Source organism: Cetorhinus maximus, chromosome 5 (genome assembly GCF_964194155.1).
Source record: "Cetorhinus maximus chromosome 5, sCetMax3.hap1.1, whole genome shotgun sequence".
NCBI lineage: Eukaryota > Metazoa > Chordata > Chondrichthyes > Lamniformes > Cetorhinidae > Cetorhinus > Cetorhinus maximus.
In genome coordinates, this window is record NC_135883.1 from 91,027,153 (window position 1) to 91,050,417 (window position 23,265).

The following is a 23,265-nucleotide window of genomic DNA, read 5'->3' on the forward strand; positions in this document are numbered from 1 at the left end:
GACCCACAGTTCCCCCGAGACACTCTGTCTCTTGAGACACTCCGTCTCCTGAGGTTCAATTGCCCCAACTGTCCACCTGAGCCTCCCTGGCTGAAACGTTCGGATTCGCCTTATTAGACCTCCGTTCTAGTCTGATGCGAACAACGGGAGAGTATCTTTCAAATGAAAATACTCACCAGATCATTGTTCCGCCTTCACAGAGGTCCGGGCGAATCCTGCCGACTACGCCATTGAAGAGGAGAAGTTACACTCTCCGATCCCGCAACGACCACAGAGGCTCGGGCTTCCTTTTTATTCAAGCATATGCAAGGGAGCCGCAATCATTCCTAAGAATGAAAACACAGCTCCCTGATTGATTACATTTCACTACTTTTGTACTTTTTCTTATCAACACATTTGAGTACATTTGAATACATCCAATCGGTAACCGACACACCAGTTCCATACTAACTCTATCCTGTTGAGTACATAAATGTGTGATTTTGCTAACCAATTATTCTAAAGGATGTATATATAATTATATTATCCAATCAGAATTAACACACGTACGCAAAGGCCTTGGTTCTTACAACTCAAGACTGTTTGTGTTTCATCAAAGCCTCCTCTTTGTCCGTTGTTCATCTTCCCATATCTAAGCTAAAACCATCTGCCCCTTCCCTATCTGAGAGAGGTGTACACTTAACCTAATTTACGTCATACTTTTACCTCCAGTCTGACTCTCAAGGCTGTGCAATGTTCATCTGGTAATCGTCAACTCTTAATATGTTTTGCAGCCATGTCTGCCTGGAGATTTTAGGGGTTTTTCAGTAAATTCTTACTGCATTCTCTTTTAGCAGTTTTAATTTCCCCCCTAACATGCCTCAACTCCAATTTCCCGCCTTCTCCCCATAACCTTTCAACCCATTACTAATTAAAAATCTGTCTATCTCCTCCTTAAATTTATTCAGCATCCCGGCATCCACTGCACTCTGAGGTAGTGAATTACACAGATTCACGACCCTTTGAGAAAAGTAATTCCTCCTCATCTCTGATTTAAATATACCACCCCTTAGCCTAAAACTATGGCCTCTCGTTCTAGAATGCCCCACAAGGGGAAACATCCACTCCACGTCTACTTTGTCTATCCCCATTAGCATCTTATATACCTCAATTAGATTTCCAACTCCTCTGACTCCTTCCTTTTCTCCTTAGTAGGAAACACCTGGTTAACTTTTAGTCCCTTCCTATTTTGTGTGGCTGAGATGGGAACTTGCGAATGATTAAACATTTGTTTCTTTTTTTTTGCTTTAACATACACTATGTTATGGCCACCTGAGGAGTAGAACATGACTCCCCTATTGTACTACATCAAATCTGAGCATAACAGGTTTTCCTGATGGATTTAGAAGGATGAAGGTGTTTACTCAATGTCTGTGATTAATGTCTAAGTACTGATTGCAAAGAAACGAGCCTGGCAGGCTTTCTTGAGTTTTAAAACAAAAAGGGGTTAATTTTTATTGAGCTAAAATCCCACCCAGGCAAGGATAGCAAAATATTTAAAAAGGTAACCTCGCAACCTTTGACCTTTTGCAGTCCACATTCACACACAAGAATGCAAAATTTTACAAGTCATACTCTAGGTAGTTACTTTCTTAGCCAAGTTAGAGTATCATGCTGAAAGGTTAAAAAAAATTGAGAGTTCGCTGTTTATGAGTCCTTTGCCAGTATCTGTGGCTGTGGTAGAAAATTTCCCAGGTTCACCTTTAGATTCCAAAAGTTGAGTTGAAGCCCATGTAAATGCAGTTGTCTCAGACAATTTCCTTTTAAAATGTAATCCGTCTTTTCCAAAAAGTCAATGACTTTTGCATCCAAAGTTGCTTTTGATGGAAAATCTTTATGCTGGATTTTTAAACTAACTGAGATAGGGCCTTAACTTGGTAGAGGATAGAATAGAGAGAGTACTGACTACTTCTGTTATAGCAGCTGTATGAAAGAGATTTCAAAATGGTTACTTCAGTCATATGATCCTCACGTGGGTGTTCGTTGCCGACCTCACCGTTGCTGCAGGCACGGTCCAAATCCTCACCAGTTAGCACATTGGCCCACTCATCAAAGTGAGTGAAGGGCCTAATGTCGGCCACTCCATCCCTGGCCTGGGATCTCTCCCTCCTGTTGTAGGCCAGCTTCTTCTGCATGGAAACAGATGGAAAGAGCGTGAGCAGGATGCGTGCCACTGCATGGAATGTTTATGTGGTGAGCAGCATCATGGACAGGATGAGGATGCGAGTTCCAGAGGAGATGAGACTGATGGAGATGTGAGGGTATGTGTGAGAGTTAGTGGCGTTGTCCCTTGAAGTGTGAGATCCCTGTGGATGTGTGAGAGAGTGTATGTTGAAAGTGTTGAGGTGGTTAACTTACCCTGGCTGAACGGATGAGAGTATTTATCCTTTTCTGGCACTGGATGGTTAACCACCTCTGTGCTCCGGTGGCGCTGATCACCACTGCCACCACTCCCCAGGCCAGATTGGTAACTCTGATGGACCTCCTGTGGCCAGAGCCAGGATAGAGGACATCATGGTGGCCTTCAACTGCTTCCAGCAGGCGCCCCAGAGAGGCGTCACTAAATTTGGGGGCTGCTGTCACCTTTGCTTTTGGGGCCATCTGTTGCCTGGAACAGTCCTGGTCTGTAGACATTAAGTAGGTTGCACTCTGGTGCGCTTTAAGGATGGCATCTGGAATGAAGAAGTGCTGAAGAGACAGTGTGGCGGGAAAATCCGAGTCCACTCGCCAGCAATCCGGCATGTTTCTTGTGAATGCATTATTAATGAGGTGGGACATACTGGGGAGGGAACAATGTGGCGTGTAAACCTGCCATTGCGGCCAATGGGTAAAACATCTTTTTTCACATCCGCTACCGCACTTAGTGCAAATCTGGGACGATTCCGCCCTAAGTGATTTCTTCCTCCTTACTTGACGGTGTTGACCCTTTAGTGGATACTTCTTCACAGATGGTGCCAAACCTTCAATACTTTGCAAAGTGCCTATTACTTGTGTGTGAATCTTGGCTTCAAGTGACATAAAAGCCAGACACAACCCCATCCTATGAAGTAATAGAGAGGGTTGATGAAGGTAGTGCAATTGGTATTCTATATGTGGACTATCAAAAAGCGTTTGTTAAAGTATCAGATAAAGACTTGCTGGCAAAATTGAAGCCCATGGGACTAAAGGAGCATTGGCTGTATGTAAACAAAATTGGCTAAGGAACTAAAAGCAGAGAGTAGTAGAAAACAATGGCCAGAATTTTGTGTTCCGAGTTCGGGTGCGTGCTCGACCTGAACGCACTTAAAATTGCGCAAAAAGACATCAGCCATGCATCCTTGTGCACACGTGCAATATTGAGGATGGCGGGCGTATGCAGAAGTTGGAGCAGTGCCCGCCGACATTTGAGGGCCAATTAAGGCCATTAAAAAGCCAAATGACCACGATTTTACGTTGTCCGTGTGCTTTTCAGCTCGGCACATGGGCAAAATGTGTGGCGGAATTCACAGTTTTAACATTTCCTCATCCACGGGTGGGATAAAGGCCCCCGGAGCAGCAACATTTTCTCTGTCATTGCCTGCCCTTTGCTTTGTGAGTTGTCCCAGAGTTCCTTAGCATCTCGTTTGATTGTCAAGCCTGCATTTCAGCATCTCAGGTCCTCAGTTTCCCTGGAAGGTTCCTCTGAGTATTGCAACACATTGCCACTTCATTTTCAAGGTACTGCTCCTCTGCATTCCATCTAATGGGGATAGTGTATTTCGTAAGTGGAATCTCCTCTGAAGAGGAAGAGAGGGGCAGAGGGAGAGGAGGCCAGGTGGGTGTGGGCAGTGTCCCAGGGACAGACCTTTAAGAGGAGAGGCATGGGCTCAGTTGGTGCAGGGCCAGTGGGAGGCCAAAGCAGGAGGGCACGCTGAAGACACCACTGCCCAGCTTCTAGAGTGTTCAGGCAGCGCTCCAGCTACCTCCAGATGTCCAGATGCGCCTCTCCAGGGACATAGTGACAGCAGTACGTCACATGATGGGTCCGGAAATCACCCCCAACTGTGTGGACAGTCACCCATGCTGGTGGCTTTGAAGGTCACAGTAGCCCTCTATTTCAATGCCTGCAGTTCTTTTCAGGGCTCTGTGGGGAATCTGTGCGGCGTTCCTCAATCAACTCAGTTGTGTCAAGCTAGTGACTGATGCTATCTTTAGACACGTCCGCACTTTCATCCACTTATGGACACGAGGCGAGCCAGGTGGAGAGAGCACAAGGCTTTGCTGCGATGGCTCTGTTCCCCCATGTCCAAGGTGTAATAGACTGCACTCACGTGGCCATCAAGGTGCCAGCAGGTGAGCCTAGAGCTTTCGTCAGCAGAAAGGGGTTCCACCCAATGAATGTTCAGATCATCTGTGATCACAGAACACAGATTCTCCAAGTTTGTGCCCATTACCCTGGGAGCTCACACAATGCTTACATCTTGCGGTACTCACAGGTACCAAGGCTGTTTGTGGCTCCTGCATGAGTGGATGGATGGCTCCTGGGTGACAAGGGCTTTCCCTCGAAGAGGTGGCTGATGACTCCACTCTGTCACCCAAGAACTGAGGCCGAGGAGAGATACGACAGGAGTCATGCCTCCACAAGGGCGCTGGTGGAAAGGACCATTGGGCTGCTGAAGATGCACTCCAGGTGCCTGGACCGATCAGGGGGAGCATTACAATATCCTCCAGAGCATGTCTCCCTAATAGTCGTTGCATGCTGCGCCCTACACAACCTGACTCTGGCAAGGGGAGACCCACTGGAGGCTGAGGAAAGTGAGGCAGCTCCACAGGACAGGGAGGATGACTCAAGTGATGGCTCAGAGGAAGAGCCTGGGGAGGGGCAGGGTGAGGACCTCGAGGCAGAGGATAGGAACCCTCATGAAGGCTGGGAGGCCAGGGATGCTTTGGTGCAGCGAACCGCCTACTAGGCATCCAAGGCATCGATGCCTCATCAAACCAATAGACTGTCTGCTTTGCTAATAATCAACAAATGAGAACCCAACACGTTACGCCAGCACCACACAACGCCATACTTTTACAAGCCTGTAATGCATCTGGCACCTATTCATACCAACCATCCAACTTAGCCCGTTTAAGTGAAATGAAGTTCGTAGTAGTTAACGTGAACAAACAACGACAAACAAAGTATCCATCCACCCCAAAAATTAACGCAAAAAATGTCACCCGTGACACCCCGCTGCTGTGCCCAAGGCGCCTTCAACTTACGTCTGCGGGTGCTGTGTCTTGGTGCCTCCCCCTTGCTGACAGTGGCGTTGGAGGCAGCCTGCTGACTCTGCTGTCCTGGTGGTCCTGATGACCTTGGCAGTCGTTCTCTGGCCGTCGGAGCCTGAGTAGGCTCCACCTGGGAGGGTGCATCCAGCCCCAAAGCTGGGCACTCCTCAGTTATCGTGGCATCTTCAGGTACAGTGGTCACTGGCAGAGGGGCTGAAGAAATGGTGTCCTTGTCCAGAGCGCCCTGAGAGAAGCCCATAGAGATGACAGGCAACTCGTCTGCCAGTGTGAGGTGCAGCGTGAGGTGCGTTTGTACCTCCCTGCTCACCACTGATGGACGGGGAATCTATCAGGGAGACTAGGTGTCTCATCCATCTCTCACACTGGCAGTAACCTCCTGAGGCCACTCCCTGTGTGATGGCTTGTAGATCCGCGTGCAACCCCAGGAATCCCTGAGTTTACTCCTGAAGCTGCCTCTCCATGAGAGTCGCCACTCTTTCAATGGAGGAGGCTGTACGCTCGGTGTTAAGGGCCTTCGCAGAACTCATGCTTTGCATGGGCTCCTCCATGATGGCGACCATGTCATGCAGACCCTCATGGATCTCCGTCAGTTCTCCCCATGCGTCCCGCTGGACATCCAGCATCTGCCACCTGATGGACGACTCCAGAGGTTCGTTGCCTGCCTCGGACACAGCATGGTCCTCGCCCCCAGCTTTGCTCCCACTGTCGGCTCCTTGGGACCTCTCTGCCTCTGCCAGCTCCTCACTGCTGTGCATTACCCATGGAGCTGAATACCTAATGCCCACCGATGTGTGAGTATCTGCACTGGTGCCTGGTTCATAGAGACAGTGTGACGGCTGGTGGAGCTCACTGGGGGGGGTCCTCTGGGTCGCGGCAGCTCCTGCGGGAGGAAGGCCAAAGATCAGTACATTCAATCGTCATAGTCACTATGCATGCTAGGTAGGCTGAGGAGACAGTGGGACCTGCTGCATGGTGCCATCTGCATTGGAGCTTCAATGGGCTGTCTGGCTATAGCAGTTCAATTTCTGATGAGAGGAACCCGTTATGTTTCCGGTACCCACCACACATGCTCCTGCCATCTGCATTCTTACCTACATCTGAGACCCCTGCCTCACTGTGACCAAAGGAGCAAGCTGACCGGTGGTATCCTTGCTCCAGTGCATCGTCCTCGCGCTTAGTGAGGACGTACAAATTTGGCATTCCTCCACTTATCCTGTGGCACTCCATGGCGTTAAGACTCTTCTTCTCCTGACAAGGAAAAATTGCCTCATTATTGCTCCTTCTCCCTGAAGGTCCTTTCCTGGTTCCCACCTGCCCTCCCAACTGGATATTAGCCGGGCCGTGTCACTGTGGCACCTCTCACTCTGCAATGCACTGCGGCCAGTCATGCTGACATCCCAGCCTTGGCAAGGCAGGCATCAGTGCCAGTTGGCATACATACTCTTAGACCCCTGAACGTTCCAAGAAACGGACACCCAACTAAAGTTCTCGCACAGGTCCATGCCATTTCTGCACTTACCCTTGCTGACCGCAGAAGATCATTGAATCTGGCAGTCGCGTTTCACGCTGGAAAGGCCTTAATTGGCCAGCCAGCAATCTCGGCCAGACCGGGTTTTATACCTGCTTCCAGCCATGCTAACTTGGGCACACCCCAAGAGTAAAATTCAAGCCAATAATTTTTAAACTGGAAGCAGGTGATGCTCCTCAAGGACAAGTGTTGGGATTACTTGTCTTTGACATATATTATTGACCGAGGCTTGGGTATACAGGCTGTAATTTCAAAGGTTGCAGAGAATGTGAAACTGAAATGTAGAAATCCATGAGTAAAATGTTAACAAACTTCAGGAGGATATAGACAGATTTGTGACGTGAACAAAAACATGCCAGATGAATTTTGATGCTGAGAAGTGTGATGTTATTCATTTTTTGTAGAAAGAATGAGACAAAATGTTAATATGGTGCAATGTTACAGGGTGAAAGAACAGAGATCTGGGGTTATACTTACATAAGTCTTTGAAGATAGCAAGTCACACATCATTCTGACTTTGAACTTTATCACTGTTCCTTCACTGTTGCTGGGTCAAAAACCTAGAACTCCCTCCCTAATAGCACTGCGCGTGTACCTGCACCACATAGACTACAGCGGTTCAAGAAGGCGGCCCGCCACCACCACCTTGACGACAATCAGGCATGGACAACAAATGCTGATCTTGTCAGCCATGCTCACAGTCCTTGAAAGAAAAAAAAGGATAAGTTGAGAAAGCTGTTTTAAAAGGAATACGGTCTCCTTGGCTTTATAAATAGAGGCATAGAGTACAAAAGCAAGGAGTTGATATTAATCCTTTATAAATCACTAGTTAGATCCCAGCTGGAGTATTGTGACCAGTTCCAAACACCACACTTCAGGAAGTAGTGTGAAGAGAGTGTGGAGAAGAGATTTACTAGAATGGTACCAAGAATAAAGGACTTCTGTTGCGTAAAGAGAAACAAAGATTGTTCTTCCTAGACTTAATAATTGAAACTGTTACCAGTGGTAGAAGGTAAGGGCTGAACATAAGAAATAGGAGCTGAAATAGCCATTTGGCCCTTTGACCATGTTCTTGCCTTCAACAAGATCGTAGCTTATCATCTATCTCAATTCCACCTTCTGCACCATCCCAATCTCCTTTAATTCCCTTAATCCTCAAAAATATATCAACCTCTGCCTTATATATACTCTATGACTGAGCACCCACAGCTCTCTGGGGTAGGGAAGTCCAAGCATCCAGAGCACTTTGAGTGAAGGTGTTTTCCTCATCTCAGTCCTAAAAGGCTGATCCTTATTTTATGACACTGACCCAGTGTTCTCAATACCCCACCCAGGGGGAAATATTTTCTCAACATCTACCTTTATACATTCCAGTTAGATCACCTCTCATTCTTCTAAATTCCAGGGAATATAGACCGAGGACAAATCCCTCATCCCAGGAAACAGTCCAATGAACTTTCATTGCATTCCCTCTAGAGCAAGTATTCACTTCCTTTGATAAGAAGACTTAAAGTGCACACAATACTCCAGGTTTTACCTCACCAATATAATTGTACTAAGCCTGCTTTATTCTTATACACAATCCCTTTGTAACAAGAACTAATATCCCTTTTGCCTTCCTTATTGCTTGCTGTACCTGGATGTTAACTCTTTGTAATTCATGGGCTGAATTCACCGGTTGGCAAGCCGGGGCGGGGCTCACTTGCCGACACGTAAAGTGACACGTGGGGACTTCGGGCGGGCATCCTGACATCACCGCGCGTCATTTAGATTTTCAGTTCGGCAGTCACGCAGCCAAGTCGGCTGTGCGCCTGCCGAATTGTCAAAGGCCTATTAAGGCCTGTTAAAAACGAATTTAAACAATTAAATGAGCTGCTCGTCTAACCTTAAGATTGGCGGGCAGGCGAAGAGCACAGGCGGCCTTCGCAATTTTCATGGAACTTCATCCACGGGCGGGATGAGGTTTCATGAAGTGATTAAAAATTCAATAAAAATTTTTTAAAAATCATTGATATGTCCCAGCTCACATGAGGGGAGATGTTTTAAAAGTTTTCAAATACTTTATTTAGAAATTTTAAACTTAAACAAATCTCCCTGAGGCACCTCTGTGCCTCAGGGAGATTTCTGCGTGCATGCGCGAGAGAGTGCACTCCCAACTCAGGGAATCTCCCCCACCCGCACAGGGAGCACTCAGTGCTTCTGGGTGAGCGTCACGCTGGGCGGGCCCTAATTGGCCCGCCCATGTAAAATGGTGGCGCGCACCTGCCCCCGCACAACCCCCACCCCCCCCTAACGACGGGAGTCAAAATTCAGCCCCATGTACAAGAACACCTAAGTCTCTCTAAGTACAAAGATTTCCTGGTCCCTTACTACTCAAAACATATTCTGCTTTTTTATTTTTCCTACCAAAGTGGATAACTTCACACTTCATCACATTGAAATCAGAGGACATAGATTTATGGTTTTTGTCAAAAGAACCAATTGGGTAAAAAAAATTACTCAGCAAGTTTTTATCTAGAATGCACTGCATGAAATGGTGGTGAAAGCAGATTCAATAATTACATTCAAAAGGGAATTGGATAAATATTTGAAGGGCAAAAACTTTTAGGGCTGTGGGAAAAGAGCAGTGGTGGGACTAATGGGAAATTGATTTTGAAAAGCTGGTCCAGGTATAATTGGTCAAATGGCCTCTTTCTGTGATATATAATTCTATGATGATCCCCTGACATCACCAACAAGTAGCTTCAACATGATGGTTCGAAGGTAATCAGGATCCAGCACTCTCATGGAACTCTGATTATTTCCCCTCCCAACCAAGCGTTTCCAAGAACTTTGCAGCACCCACATCCCCCAACCCCATACCTGCTTAGCTGAGATCAACTAACCGGACCAGGAATCAAATCTGAATTTTACCTGTCTTACTGAAGCTAGTGGAGAATGCTAGGCAATAGGCACTAAAGATATCCAGTGAAGCAAGAGAGGATTGCAGAAAAATTACTAAAGTGAGATGTTTTGGGCCTGTTCATATTCTGGCTAGGTATGAAAGGTATAGACAAATATTTGCATTGTCTACTTTTTTTTCTATAGTTAGCTGACGCATTCTAACAACTGAAAATGGGTTAAAGGGCATGGATCAAATCAAATTCTTTGATCTGTGGGCACTTTGACAATTGAAATAATTAGATTTAGCTTTATAAGTTAGTGGCTATTAAGTTAAGCTGGGAGTTAGCTTCACTTTGTCTCTTTTTAAACAGGACCTATGAACAGGAGATGATAAAGAAACAGGAGAAGATGATAAATGAAATGACTGCAGCCCACATCCGGGAAACACAGTGCATGCTAGCAGACTTCAACAAGGCTCAGGAACTCCTGAAGGATAAAATTTCTTCTCTGGAAATCTTGTATGTTTTGTGGCATTTTTAAATAATGATTTTAGGACCTAAAGCAAATAGCTGTAGTATTAGTATTAGAAAGGATACTGATTCATTTGTTATTTACTACTTGGGTAAATATAGAACTTGATGGAAATGTCAGAGAAGGAATAGGCCATTCAGTCCCTCAAGCCTGTCAATTAGAACATGACTGAGCTGTACCTTAATTTCATCCATCTGCCATGGTTCCATTACTCAATATATTTGCCTAACCAAAATCTATCAACCCTAGTTTTTAAATTTTCATTTGATCTAGCCTGAACAGCATTTTAGAGGAAAGTATTCTAGATTTCCATGACCCTTTATGTGAAGTGCCTTCTGATTTCACCCCTGAACAACCTAGTTCTAATTTTAAGGTTACGCTCCCTTGTTTTGGACTCTCCCACCAGAGGAAATAGTTTCCTTGCAACTACCCTATAAAATCCTATAATCATCTTAAAACACCTAAATTACATCACCCCTTACTCTCCTGTACTCAAATGAATGCAAGTCTAAAGTATGCTACGTGTCCTCATAATTGAATTCTTTTAACTCTGGTACCATTTTGGCGAATCTGTGCTGATACCCCACTAAGGCCAATATATTTTTCCTGAGGCGCAGTGCCCAGAATTAACACAGTACGCTAAATGAGATCTAACCAGGACTCTGTATTCCAACTGTCTTGAAGCGAAGGCCAACATTCCAGAAGGTTTTAAAATTATTTTTGTACACGGCATCTACCTTTTAATGATTTCTGAACTTGGACCCCTAAATCTTGAACTCCATCTGCCAGTTTTGACCACACACTTTATGCATCGTTTGCAGCTTTTTGCTCCCATCTACACTAGTTATTGTGTCACCTAATTTAGTGTCATAAGAACATAAGAAATAACAACAGGGGTAGACCACAAGGCCCATCGAGCCTGCTCTGTTAGCGTCACCAGCAGACATAGCTATACAGCACTTTATTCCATCATTCAAGTCATAAATGTCCGAGACAATAGTAGAGGTCTCTGAGGGACATAACTAGTCACATTCTGACAATTTGAGTATCCATTATTCCTAGGGCAGAATTTTCCCATCGCACCCGTGGCGGGTTTCATGGTGGCTGGGAGCGGAGAATCCACCGATGTAAAAACAGCTTGTAATTCTCCCAGTAGTGGGTTTATGGCGGGTCAGTTATCCGTCGACTAGTGGCATGAACTCCACTTGCATTCATCAACATATCATGAATGCTCATTAAAGTAGCTGCTCGCCGGAATCTTGTCAGGCCTTCCAACCTTGCATCATGCCAGCGGAAAATTACATCGGCCTCAAACCCGTTTGAGAAGGGGTGGCGTACACAAGTCAGACCTGAGTTCTCTGGTAACTTCTAGGTGAAGGGAACATACATAGCCTACCTACCATAGTGCTGCGCCAGTCTTGTTGCGATTAATGCACACTGCTGGGGCTGTAGGGTTGGTCTGCTCCTGCTCTCTGCCTACTTTGTCCTGTAGAACATCACTGTTCTGTGGTACTCATGCAGGCCTCCACTTTCAGAAACACTTCAATCGGGGGTGGGCTGTGAGGTGAGGGTGGGGTTGACGAACATGATGGGGGCAATGGGGAGGGAAGGCTGGAATGGTGGTCAGGAGGAGGAGTGAACACAAATGGAACAATGGAGAGGGAAGGCTCTGGAATGGTGGTCGGGGGAGGAGTGAATATGAGGGGGGCAACGGGGAGGGAAGGCTGTGGAATGACTGTCAGGAGGGAACGGCAAATACGAGGGGGGCAACAGGGAGGGAAGCTCTGGAATGGCAGTTGGGGAGGGGTGAACACGAGGGGGTCAACGGGGAGGGAAGGCTGTGGAATGGTAGTCAGGGGGAGGAGTGTACACGAGGGCGACAACTCGGAGGGAACCTGTGGAATGGCAGTCAGGGAGAACACAATGGGGGCCTTTCTGGGGTCGCCCTTTAACCTCCTGTTGCCACAGGAGTGAGTGAACAGGAGTCTGCTTAGAAAGAAAGGAGGAAGATCTCCTTGCAACGAAAGCCACTTAAAGCCAATGGCTTCATTAGCACTGTTAGAGAGCTACTCAGAACTCAATGGCTTCACATCACAGCTGCTGCATCTCAAGAGTAACATATAGGAATTTTGAATTTGTGAATGCAGGCAATAATGAGGGAGTCACAGCTGTATCATATATGGCATTTCATCAATGAAGGCCTGTCACGTGTTCACCAGATTTGACGCTCCTAATGGGCTAAAGGGCATCCACTCATTAACCATGAGCAACTGATTGGTCATTAATATGCCATATCAGAGATTGGAGCACAGAGCTAGGTTGGGTCATTCATCTCAATTAAACTTTAGCATCCCACACATGGCTCAAGGTGTTACATATTTGCGATGCCATCTTAGTTACCTGAATGTGTGTGGTAGTGTCCCAGGGACAAGGTGGCATCAGCCACCATGCAAATAGGTCAGGAAAAACTGTTACAGTTTTCAACAATGTCATCTTCTGAGCTTCACTTTCTTGCCCCTTGAATCATTAATGTCTTCAATGTTTCCTTTCAAAGAGAAGGCAAAAGCACATATGGATCCAGGGCTTAATGCAGCCTTTATTAGCGTCCTAATGCAATGGAGGTGATGAAGGAAGGGGAGGCAACTCTGCACGCGGTTCCAGCAGGAGGGACATGGTCAAGCAGAGCCAAAGCCATGAACAGGAGGGTCAGGAGGAGAGACCTAGGCACCAAGGCCAGACCTAGGGTTTATTGTATAAGAGTCTACTATTTACAAATGATTGAGAGGCAATGCCGTGCACGTCTGCGCTTGTCCCGAGCTCTGGTACATCACATATGCCACATTCTTCGTGAAGACCTGACGCCACGTGGAGTTGGAGGGTATCCCCTGCCTGTGGCTTTGAAGGTGACCGCAGCGCTCAATTTCTTGGACTCTGGTGCGGCATCTCTCAGTCCCCAACACATTGATGCATAAAGGAGGTCTCAGATGCACTTTACAGAAAGACCCATCATTATGTCAGGCTTGCACTGGATGAAGATAGCTAGGCTGAGAGATTCACTGTCTTCGCTGCCATCTCAGGCTTCCCAAAAGTGCAGGGTGCAATAGACTGCACCTATGTGGCTATACAGGCTCCATGCGAGCAGGCCATAATGTTTATAAACCACAGGGTTATCATTCCATCAATATACAACTGGTGTGTGATCATCGGAAGCACATACTGCACGTTTGTGTACGGTACCCTGGAAGTTGTCATGTCATGACTCTTACATCCTGAGCCACTCCCAGGTGCCTGAGATTTTTGAGGGGCCATTATGTCTGCAGGGATAGCTGCTTATGGATAAGGGGTAGCCACAGAAATGCTGGCTGATGACACCGGTGTGTAGCCTTCAGAGTCCGCCTGAGGAGAGGTACAGTGCTGCTCACAGCTCCACATGTTCCCTTATAGAGCAAACCGTAGGGCTTCTAAAGATGCGTTTCAGATGTTTGGACTGCTCAGATGGCCTACTCCAATACACTCCCGATAGGGTATCCCACATCACCACAGTGTTGCGCCCTTCACAATCTGGCAATGCAAAAAGGTGAATCCTTGCCAGAGGATAAAGTGGAGGAGTATCAGAGCTCATCGGAGGATGAAGATCCGGTGGCCCAGGAACCTCAGGAGGCTGCTGAGGGTCAGTATGAACGTGATCATGCCATGGAGGAAGGAAGGCGTGGGAGACGTGCCCGTGATACATTAATGGCTGACAGTTCCCAGGAAGAGTAAAGTTAAGTGAGGGCACATGACTTTATCTCTCTTAGCCCTCGATGCCATTTTCTTTCATTTCAGGGGATGTCCACCCACTTGCAGCAAGAACGAGTCCCTCATTCACACTTGCATGTTCTGGCCTCATGAATCGCCAAGCCATGATCTTTGCTTTGGTCCATGGGGCCCTGTGAGTGAGCTTCCTCTGGGAACTGAGAGTCCACTTAGGAACAAGAACGATGCAAGAGAAGACTTGAAATCTTTGCCGCCATCTAATGATGCAAACACTGCTGCGTCTGAGATGTGGATATGCCTAGGGATCTCCTCCTCCCGTGTATGTCTTTTCTTCTGCCACTACCACTGAGGAGACACAGATGCCGCTAGATTATCAATGTTGATGAGTTACCCTCACTCAATGGTGTTCCTTGAGGAAGAAGAGTTAGAAACGCTTACTTCACACACTTCCAATAAAGATTTAAACATATGTCCCTGACATCACACAAGGGTGGGGAGACTAGTTTAACTGAGGTTGACATCACAGGAATGTGGATCTCATAGTAGGACATTATCACTGAGTGGGAGGAAGGCTAAATTCAAAATAAGAGTATTCCAAAGTACAAAATGACAGCGCCTTCAGTTGACAAGAACATTTGCATAACCATCAAATGTATTAGCAAAAGTGCAATTTAATTCCATGTCTAGCACACCTGTGACCCAAAAGTGACATCAGTCTTTCTTAACTTTCCTAACTCTAATGCTATGCCTGGATGCAGCAGAGGTAGAGGCAGCTTGCTGACTGCCATGTCCTGATGTCTGTGATGACCTTGGTGGACGTCCTCTGGTAGCCTGAGGCCTGGAGAGCCCCGGCCTGATAAGGGTCACCTGCTCAGGGGCAGAAGCACCCTCAATGGCCTGAGAAGCTGGAGTGGATGGGGTCACAGGCAAGGGGGGGCGCTGTGAGCGGCTACACACCCTTGGACTGTCCTGAGAGGAGACTCCCGGGGTGTCCGGCTGACACTAAGCCCCCTTGTGGGTGCCCAACAGCCCTGCCTATACTCCTGCAGAAGATGGTGTACCTGGAGGGGGGGTGGGGGTGGGGGTGGTGGTCAAGGTTCCTTGTCCCCATGTCACCTACATCTTCATGGCAGCCACCGGGGTGTGTGGCCATGGAGTGCAGGGCCGAGTGCAAATCCAGCAAGACCTACTGGACCAAGGTCTCCACAATGGTGGCCAGCCTTCCCATGGTGACCTCGAGGCGCTCGCAAGTTGGAGCCACGACATCAGACAGAATGCGGACAGACTCCTCCATCATTTATTCTAGTCTGCTGAGCGACTGTCGAGTCTCTGCCTGATGTTCTGCCGTCTGTCATTGCATCACCAGTATTGAGTTGGCGGCTGCTTCCAGAGGCTCATCATCTGACTCGGACTTAGCGGGTGGCTGGTCTCCAGCAGCCCCCTGAGTGCTGGAGACCTGAGCTTTCCTTTCCTCCGCCTGCTGTAAGGATGTGTCAGTGAGGTGTTCCCCAGAAAGTGAGCCCAAGCCCAATCTACATCTGTGCCCCCAACGACATGTGTGTCTCTAAGCTGAGGGTACGTGTGAGTGCCGTGATGGTTCTTCCAGAGTTTCCCCTTCAGATGTAGTCTGGGGGCTTACATTGGTGCTCGACTGGCTTGGGGGCCTCGATCTGCTGATGCCTCGAAAATAGAGTTATGTTAATGAGCATAAGCTAGATAAGACTACAGGTGACTTACTGTAATTGTCAGGATTTGATGAAGTGATGGAGCTGTGATCCGCACTAGGTTGCTGGGAGAGGCTGATCTCCCCTTCCCCACAGGAGTGATCCCTGTCGTCGCCAGCCAGCTCGGCTGCAGCCTCCTCAAACTCACTGAGGGTAATTATGTCGGCCGTCCCTCCCCTGGGTCTGCGCACTCTTGCGCCTGTTGTACGCCAGCTTGGCTTGTATGAAGAAGTAAGAACGGCGAGTGTTGAGAAGGGATGTAGCAGAGGTTGGGTGAGATGCATGTCCCTTTGTGTGGTGAGCCCTCCCCAGAAGGGCTCGAGAATGGAGTGTGAACAACATGATAGATGGGACGGTGGTGATGTGAAAGTCTCGATGAGAGAATGAGTGTTGATATTTTTCACCCCTAATGGCTGCGTGAGATCCCTGAAGAGAATAGCCATTTGAGTGTTTGATATTGGGGGGAGTTGAAGGATGACTTATCCTGATGGAGCTGATGAGATCATTCATCCTCTTCCTGCACTGGATGGCATTTTGGGCGTGGCTGCAACCATGCTGACCTGCTCTACAGTGGCCTCCCAAGCCAGAGCGGTGAGGCTGCTGCGCTTCCTGCAGCCATCCATGGGGTAGAGCACTTGCCTGTGTGCCTGCACCCCCCTGATCAAGGCCTGGAGGGCTTGGCGGGTGAAGCGGGGTGCTGCATTCATCTTCTGGCTGCAAGATATCTCTGGTGGGCTGGAAAGAGAGAAATTGTGTTGGACTAACCTTTAAATATGACACCCGGACCTTCAAACCCGCCAGCTGACTGTGGGCAGACGAATCAGCTCCTGACCCACCAGGTGATTCAGACCGATACGCGCCTTTGCATAATTAATGACCTTCCAAGCCTGGAATCGGGCACAAGTTCCCGCCATTTCGGACAGCAGGATGGGCACTGCTGAAACCGCCCGTCACACTTCAACCTCATTAATGGAAAATTCTGCCCCTAGTCTCTGTCTCCTAACTTTTAACCAGTTCCCTAATCAAGCCAATAGGTTGCCTCCAATTCCAGGTTTTCTCACTTTTATTTGGAACCTTGTTGAACTTCTGGAAATTCATGTAAAGAAAATCTATAGACACTGTCCACATCTATCACGTTTGTTACCTCCTCAAGAAGTTCGGTTAGTTTTGTTACGTGTGGCTTACTCTTTATAAATCCATGTTGGCTCACTGATCAGCTTATATTTGTCCAAATGCTCAGCCACTCTGTTCCTAGTTACAGATGCTAATAATTTCCTCACAACTGACATTAGACTATTAGACCTATATTTTCTAGTTGATCTCTTGTGTGATACAGAGTCATATTGACTGAACCATTCTAATCACTGGGCCTGCACTGAGGTACTCCATCTAGGTGATAGGAAGGAAAGTAATCAATTTGGGCTCCCACTGCTATGTTGGAAACTGCATGTAGGTTGTTACTTGAGCATCAGACTTGGCTGTCAGACATTCTCGTCCCTTGTTTTGCTTCTTCTACTCCCTACCACTGCACTCACCACCCTCTACCAGAAGTGAAAAGGCTTCCAATACACTATTGAGGCACACAATTGAGAAATGATCACTTGGCAAGAAATTCAAGGGCTTCCGGCACCTTTGCTGTCATACCCAAGCTTGTATTAGCACCTTCTGGACAGGAGACCAAGTATGACATTACATCAAATGTGTATATAATTATTTTTAGTTCAACTTCACTCTGTGGCAGATTGCCAAACTGGTGTCAGATTTGAATGTGGCTTTCTGTTGCGTGCTCCTGTATGTTGGGTGTTGGTATAAATTAACAAGCGAATTCACTACAGACCTATTACTCTGTGCACTTGGAACCCTTGTTATCAATTGTTTTGACTGAATTTAAACCTAAGTAGTAGATGTTAAAGAGGATTAATCTAACATTAGTCTCATTTGTGTTGTTATGGTTATAGTCTTTATTGTGATTTTTAATCCTGCCTACTTGATTTATACTGGCCTGGGGAGCCTGGAACTCTTACCTACCAATGTCCTGCTCTCATCCCGCTGTATTCCGTTTAGCCTACTCTTCTGAGCAGGCAGGAAGAGCATCCAGTGCAAGCCACAGGGTTCTTCCTTAATATGCAGATTGAGCTCCGATTATCTCATCAGCATCCAGCTGCTATTTCCAACCAGTGGACTGTGTAATGTTCCCACCTGTTGAACCTATTGGGAAGAAGAGTTGGGGCCAGAAGAGCCCCAGACAACAACATTTTCTTTGAGTTTCTTTCATTTTCTTTGTTGGGCCAAGTAGAAGATGAGTGCTTCCCACCCTGGAAGGAAAATTTAGTCCTTCCATGAACTGGGAGCCTCTTCCCATCACACTATGATGCCAGCCTGAAACCCATCTGGTTACCCATCTGGCTCACGAATGTCTTTTATAGGGAAGGAAGTCTGCTGTCCTTACTTGGTCTGGCCCACATGTGATTCCAGACCCATAGCAATGTGGTTGACTGTTAAATTCCATTCAAGGGCAATAAGCAATGGGCAACAAAAGCTGGCCTTGCCAGCAATGCCCATACCCCATGAATGAATAAAAAATACTCCCTCCTCACAACTTGAGTGCTGGGGTTCATTGTTCCTGTCCTGGTGCCAGCCTCCTACCACCTGAAATTCCACACCTGTCCACCAGCCAGCTGCCACTGCAGCTGATTTCAGACTGGCAACTGAACAAGTCATATGGACAAGCAATAGAGTTAAAATCATCTAGGCCCTCACAGCTGAGATCAGGACAGTTTACCACCCATCTCAACCCCTGCCTGTCTGATTCCCATCCCGAGTTAAAATAGGTCTTTTGTCATATATGCAGCCTCATATGTTTTGATTACAGAACAATCATCATAAAGGGGAAGTTAGATAAACACCTGAGGGAGAAAGAAGTAGAAGCATACGTTGATAGAGTTAGATGAAGTAGTGTTGGAGGATACTCATAGGGAGCAAAAACACTGGTATGGGCCATTCAGCCAAATGGCTTGTCTCTGTGCTTTGTCTTCGATGTAATATTGAAATTCTCTATTTTACATTATTGTAATTTGTCACTTACAATATCAGCTTGTTAGGTCTAGTAATGACTACTTTTAATAGGCTAGAATAAGATTGTAAATGGGGGCTGATACTCTCATTTCAAATACTTGCAATTTTCCCTCAACGGCATTTGTGACCCTTGCATTTCCATAAGCATGGGCAACTACAACAAAGGAATACCTGGTCCTGATCATGGCTAAAATAAAATTGGAAGGAAGATTAAATCCACAGCATTTTGCTTTTAACTTTTTATATGCTATGTTTGCTGCTCCCAAGTTTTGGCACTGACATTTATAAGTTCAGTAATTTTAGGTATCATTACACATACTACTTAGATTAAAATTGCATTTAGTTATTAAATATGTCTGCACAGAGGGAGAGGAAATAGTCTCAAGAGTGATTTTAATGGCGCACAAAAGGATACTGACTGATGAGTTGAAGTTTCACCTTTATTGAAAAACCAACTAATCTGTAAACATTTCAGCACTTTTTCCAAAAATTTCTCATTCATGAAACAATCATATCACTGAATTTTAACCCCTTATCTGCAATGTTCCCTGTAAGCTATGAGGCCACACAGCAACTTGGAGAAGTCCCTGTGCAGGCCGCACATAAGTGGGTCCCTTTAAGTTACTGCGCAGCGGCGCACTGAAATAGATCACCTGTGCACTTGAAAAAAAATTAGAGGCTATGTAGCTCACCTCTCTCCCAACTGACCTTTGAACAGTCTTGTTGGCTTTTCACTCGATTTGATTTGGATGAGGATTTCAGTTATTCATTATATACAGCAAGACCTTATTTATATTTGCAATTTTGCAATATTCCCCTTATGCAGCTTAAAAAGGAAATTTATAGTAACATAAATCTGGAAAATTTTCCATAATTTTGAGAAAGGCTCTTTAAAACTTCCATTAAACTAACCTAGTTCCTCTTGTAACACTTACAATAGTATCATCCATGTAGGTTTCTCTTTCAGGAGCCTAGGCTTTGGATTTAGCCCTTATACAGATCACACGTGTGATTTGAGAGCTCAGTGACTCTCAGTGCTGTGTTCTTGCACCTTAAGTGGTCTCATTATGTGATTTACGATCCAGTTAAACTAGATTATAATTGGAAGAAAGCGTAAAAATGAAAGGTGGGAAGATAAAAATGGGGTAGAAATAAGAGCAGAAGAAAGAAGGGAACGGGGTCTTTTTTAAAAGAAACACTGTATCCAATACAGTAAGTGAGATGTTTGTGGCACCCATTGACTTGCTGTGCAGCTCCTTTACTGTCAGGCCTTTTGGTGCTATTGAGCAGGTTTTGCCTTTCCCCATTTATTGATATCCCCAATTTAGTTTTACTTTTGGTCCACAGATTCAAAAATCCTGAGGAGTCTAGACAGAGTGGATAGGAAAGCTCTATTCTCCTTGGTTGAGGGGTCCATAACCAGGCTGAATTAAATTGTTCGCAAGCTTGGTTTTCTTATAGACGAAGGCTCCTTAGACAGCACCTTCCAAACCCACAACCACTACCATCTAGAAGGGCAAGGGCAGCAGATGCATGGGAACACCGCCACCAGGAAGTTCCCCTACAAGTCAGTCACCATCCTGACTTGAAAATATATCGCCGTTCCTTCACCATCGCTGGGTCAAAATCCTGGAACTCCCTTCCTAACAACATTGTGGGTGTACCTACAGCACATGGACTGCAGCGGTTCAAGAAGGCAGCTCACCACCACCTTCCGAAGGGCAACTAGGGGTGGGCAATAAATGCTGGCCCGGCCAGCGAAGCCCACATCCCGTAAATGAATTAAAATGAATGGGTTTACCTGCTGATTTGGGGTAAGAGGTCAGAGGTTTAGAGGAGATTCAAAGGGACTTTTTTTTCCCCCCAAGAGGGTGGCGGGGACCTGGAACTCGTAGTTTAAAGGGTGATAGAGGCTGGAATCGTCCCAATATTTAAACAGTATTTTGATATGCACTTCAAGTGCCATTATTTACAAAGCATGAACCAAGAGCAAGAAAGTGGGATTAGGCTGGATATGGCTCCCTGTCAGCCAGTGCAGACACAATAGGCTGAAAGGACTCCCTCCATGTTGTAAATTTCTATGATTCTATGAAATGTTTCAAGATGAATGTGCATTTATTTTCTGTTTTTGTTAGTTACCTTGTGATGGCCTTGATTTTTTTGAATCTCTGATTTTCCTGCTTGTGGAAAATGTAAAATTTGGATTCAGTAAGTTCTGAGCCATCTAAATTATTATCCTTAGTACATAAACTTTTAAAATATAGTTGTATTATTCTAGAGTGGAAGAAGCTGAAGAAAAATACAATAGCAGAGAGTCAAGACCAGAGGATCTACAGCTGATCACTGAGTTAAAGGAAATGATCACAGAAAGAGACCAGCTCACAAAAAAACTGATGGTGTGTATTTTTCAGCTTTTAAATATGGGGTCTAACTTAAAACAAAGAAAGATAAATGGTCATTAATTAGCTCATATTTTTATAGATGATATGCAGGCTTTTTTGGGCCAAAATCATGATCATGGTTTATTGTTGGATTGAAAGAAGTGTGGCAAAGTTTTTTTGTTTTTTGCTTTCTAAGTCTAATTCTTCAACATCCATTGAACTTCCAATTACTGTTGACCAATAGCTGACTTTTAACTTGAATTTATTTGCAGTGACATGTTAAGAAAACTAAAGCCATTGTCTTTAGTTCCCAAAATAACCTCCATTTCCTAGCCACTGATTCTAACCACCGACCCCCAAAACCTTCTCCCAACCACCCCCTCCCCCAATCCCCACCCTGACCACTGTCCAAGGCTAAATTAGAGTGTTCTCATCCTTGGTTTTCTATTAGACCATGAGCTTACTTGCTGATTCTGTCTCCTCTCCAACAGACCTAACCCCTACTCCACCTCAATAACATTGTAGGTCTCTGCCCCTCTCTCAGCCCATCTGTGGCAGAAACCATTATCTATGCTTTCTTAAATTCAGATTTGGGAACCAATGAAAGGGAAAAACCTACTTGACTTCATGCCCGCCAATCTGCTTGTCGTAGATGCATCTGTCCATGACAGTATTGTAGGAGTAACTTGTGCAGAGTCCTTATGGAGACGAAGTCCCGCCTTCACATCAAGGATACCCACCATCATGTTGTGTGGCACGACCACCGTGCTAAATGGGATAGATTTTGAACAGATCTAGCAGCTCAAATCTGGGCATCCCTGAGGTGCAGTGGGCCATCAGCAGCAAGAGAATTGTATACAACCACAATCTAACCTCATGGACCAGCATACCCCCACTCTGCCATTACAATAAAGCCAGGTGATCAATCCTGGTTCAATGAACAGTGCAGGAAGGCATGCCTGGAGCAGCACCAGGCAAGCCTAAAAATGAAGTGTCATCCTGATGAAGCTACAACACAGGACTACTTGCATACCAAACAGCATAAGCCGCAAGCGATAGACCTAGGCGATTCCACAACCAACGGACCAGAACTAAGCTCTGCAGTCCTGCCCTATTTAGTCGTGAATGGTGGTGGACAGTTTAACAATTAACAAGAGGAGGATGCTCCACAAATATCCCATCTTCGATAGTTGAGCCCAGTATGTCAGGTCAAAAGACAATGCTGAAGCATTTGCAATCACTTTCAGCCAAAAGTGACAAGTGAATGATCCATCTCAGCCTGCTCCTGAGATCCCCAGAGATGCCAGTCTTCAGTCAATTCACTTCACTCCACATGATATCAAGAAACGGCTGAAGGCACTGGATACTGCAAAGAGTATGTGCTCTGACAACATTCCGGCAATAATTCTGAAGAGTTGTGCTCCAGAGCTAACCGCACCCTGAGCCAAACTGTTCCAGTACAGCCACAACACTGGCATCTACCCAGCTATGTGGAAAATTGCCCAGGTATGTCATGTAAACAAAAAAGCAAGACCAATCCAACCCAGATCAATTACCATCCCATCACACTACTCTCGATCATCAGCAGAGCGATGGAAGGTGTCATCGACAGAGCTATCAAGGAGCACTTACACAGTAATAACCTGCTCACAGACGCTCAGTTTGGGTTCTGCCAGGGCCACTCAGCTCCTGACCTCGTTACAGCCTTAGTCCAAACATGGACAAAAGAGCTGAACTCCCAAGGTGAGGTGAGAGTGACTGCCCTTGACATCAAGACCACATTTGACTGAGTGTGGCATTTTTTTTTCTGTTCATTCATGGGATGTAGGCTGTGCTGGCTGGGCCAGCATTTATTACCCATCCCTCGTTGCCCTTGAGAAGGTGGTGATGAGCTGCCTTCTTGAACCCCTGCAGTCCATGCGGTGTGGGTATGCCACCAGAGCTGTTAGGAAGAGAGTTCCACGATTTTGACCCAGTGACCGTGAAGGAACAACGATATATTTCCAAGTGAGGATGGTGAGTGACTTGGAGGGGAGCTTCGAGGTGGTGGTGTTCCCATCTTTCTGCTGCCCTTGTCCTTCTAGATGGTAGTGGT

At 46.2% G+C, this 23,265-nt stretch overlaps 1 protein-coding gene across 5 annotated transcripts in view; it reads left to right on the forward strand.

Annotated features, from left to right (window-relative positions):
* The window catches only part of fam184ab (family with sequence similarity 184 member Ab), a 237,960-nt gene that overhangs the window by 168,484 nt on the left and 46,211 nt on the right, over positions 1 to 23,265 (forward strand). For 3 of the 5 annotated variants that reach the window (XM_078542180.1, XM_078542181.1, XM_078542185.1), the window contains 2 exons: positions 10,075 to 10,221; positions 21,068 to 21,185. In XM_078542180.1, the coding sequence (XP_078398306.1) occupies positions 10,075 to 10,221; positions 21,068 to 21,185 (265 nt within the window). The remainder of the gene's footprint in view (positions 1 to 10,074; positions 10,222 to 21,067; positions 21,186 to 23,265) is intronic. The other 2 variants (XM_078542182.1, XM_078542184.1) reach the window with 1 other exon arrangement.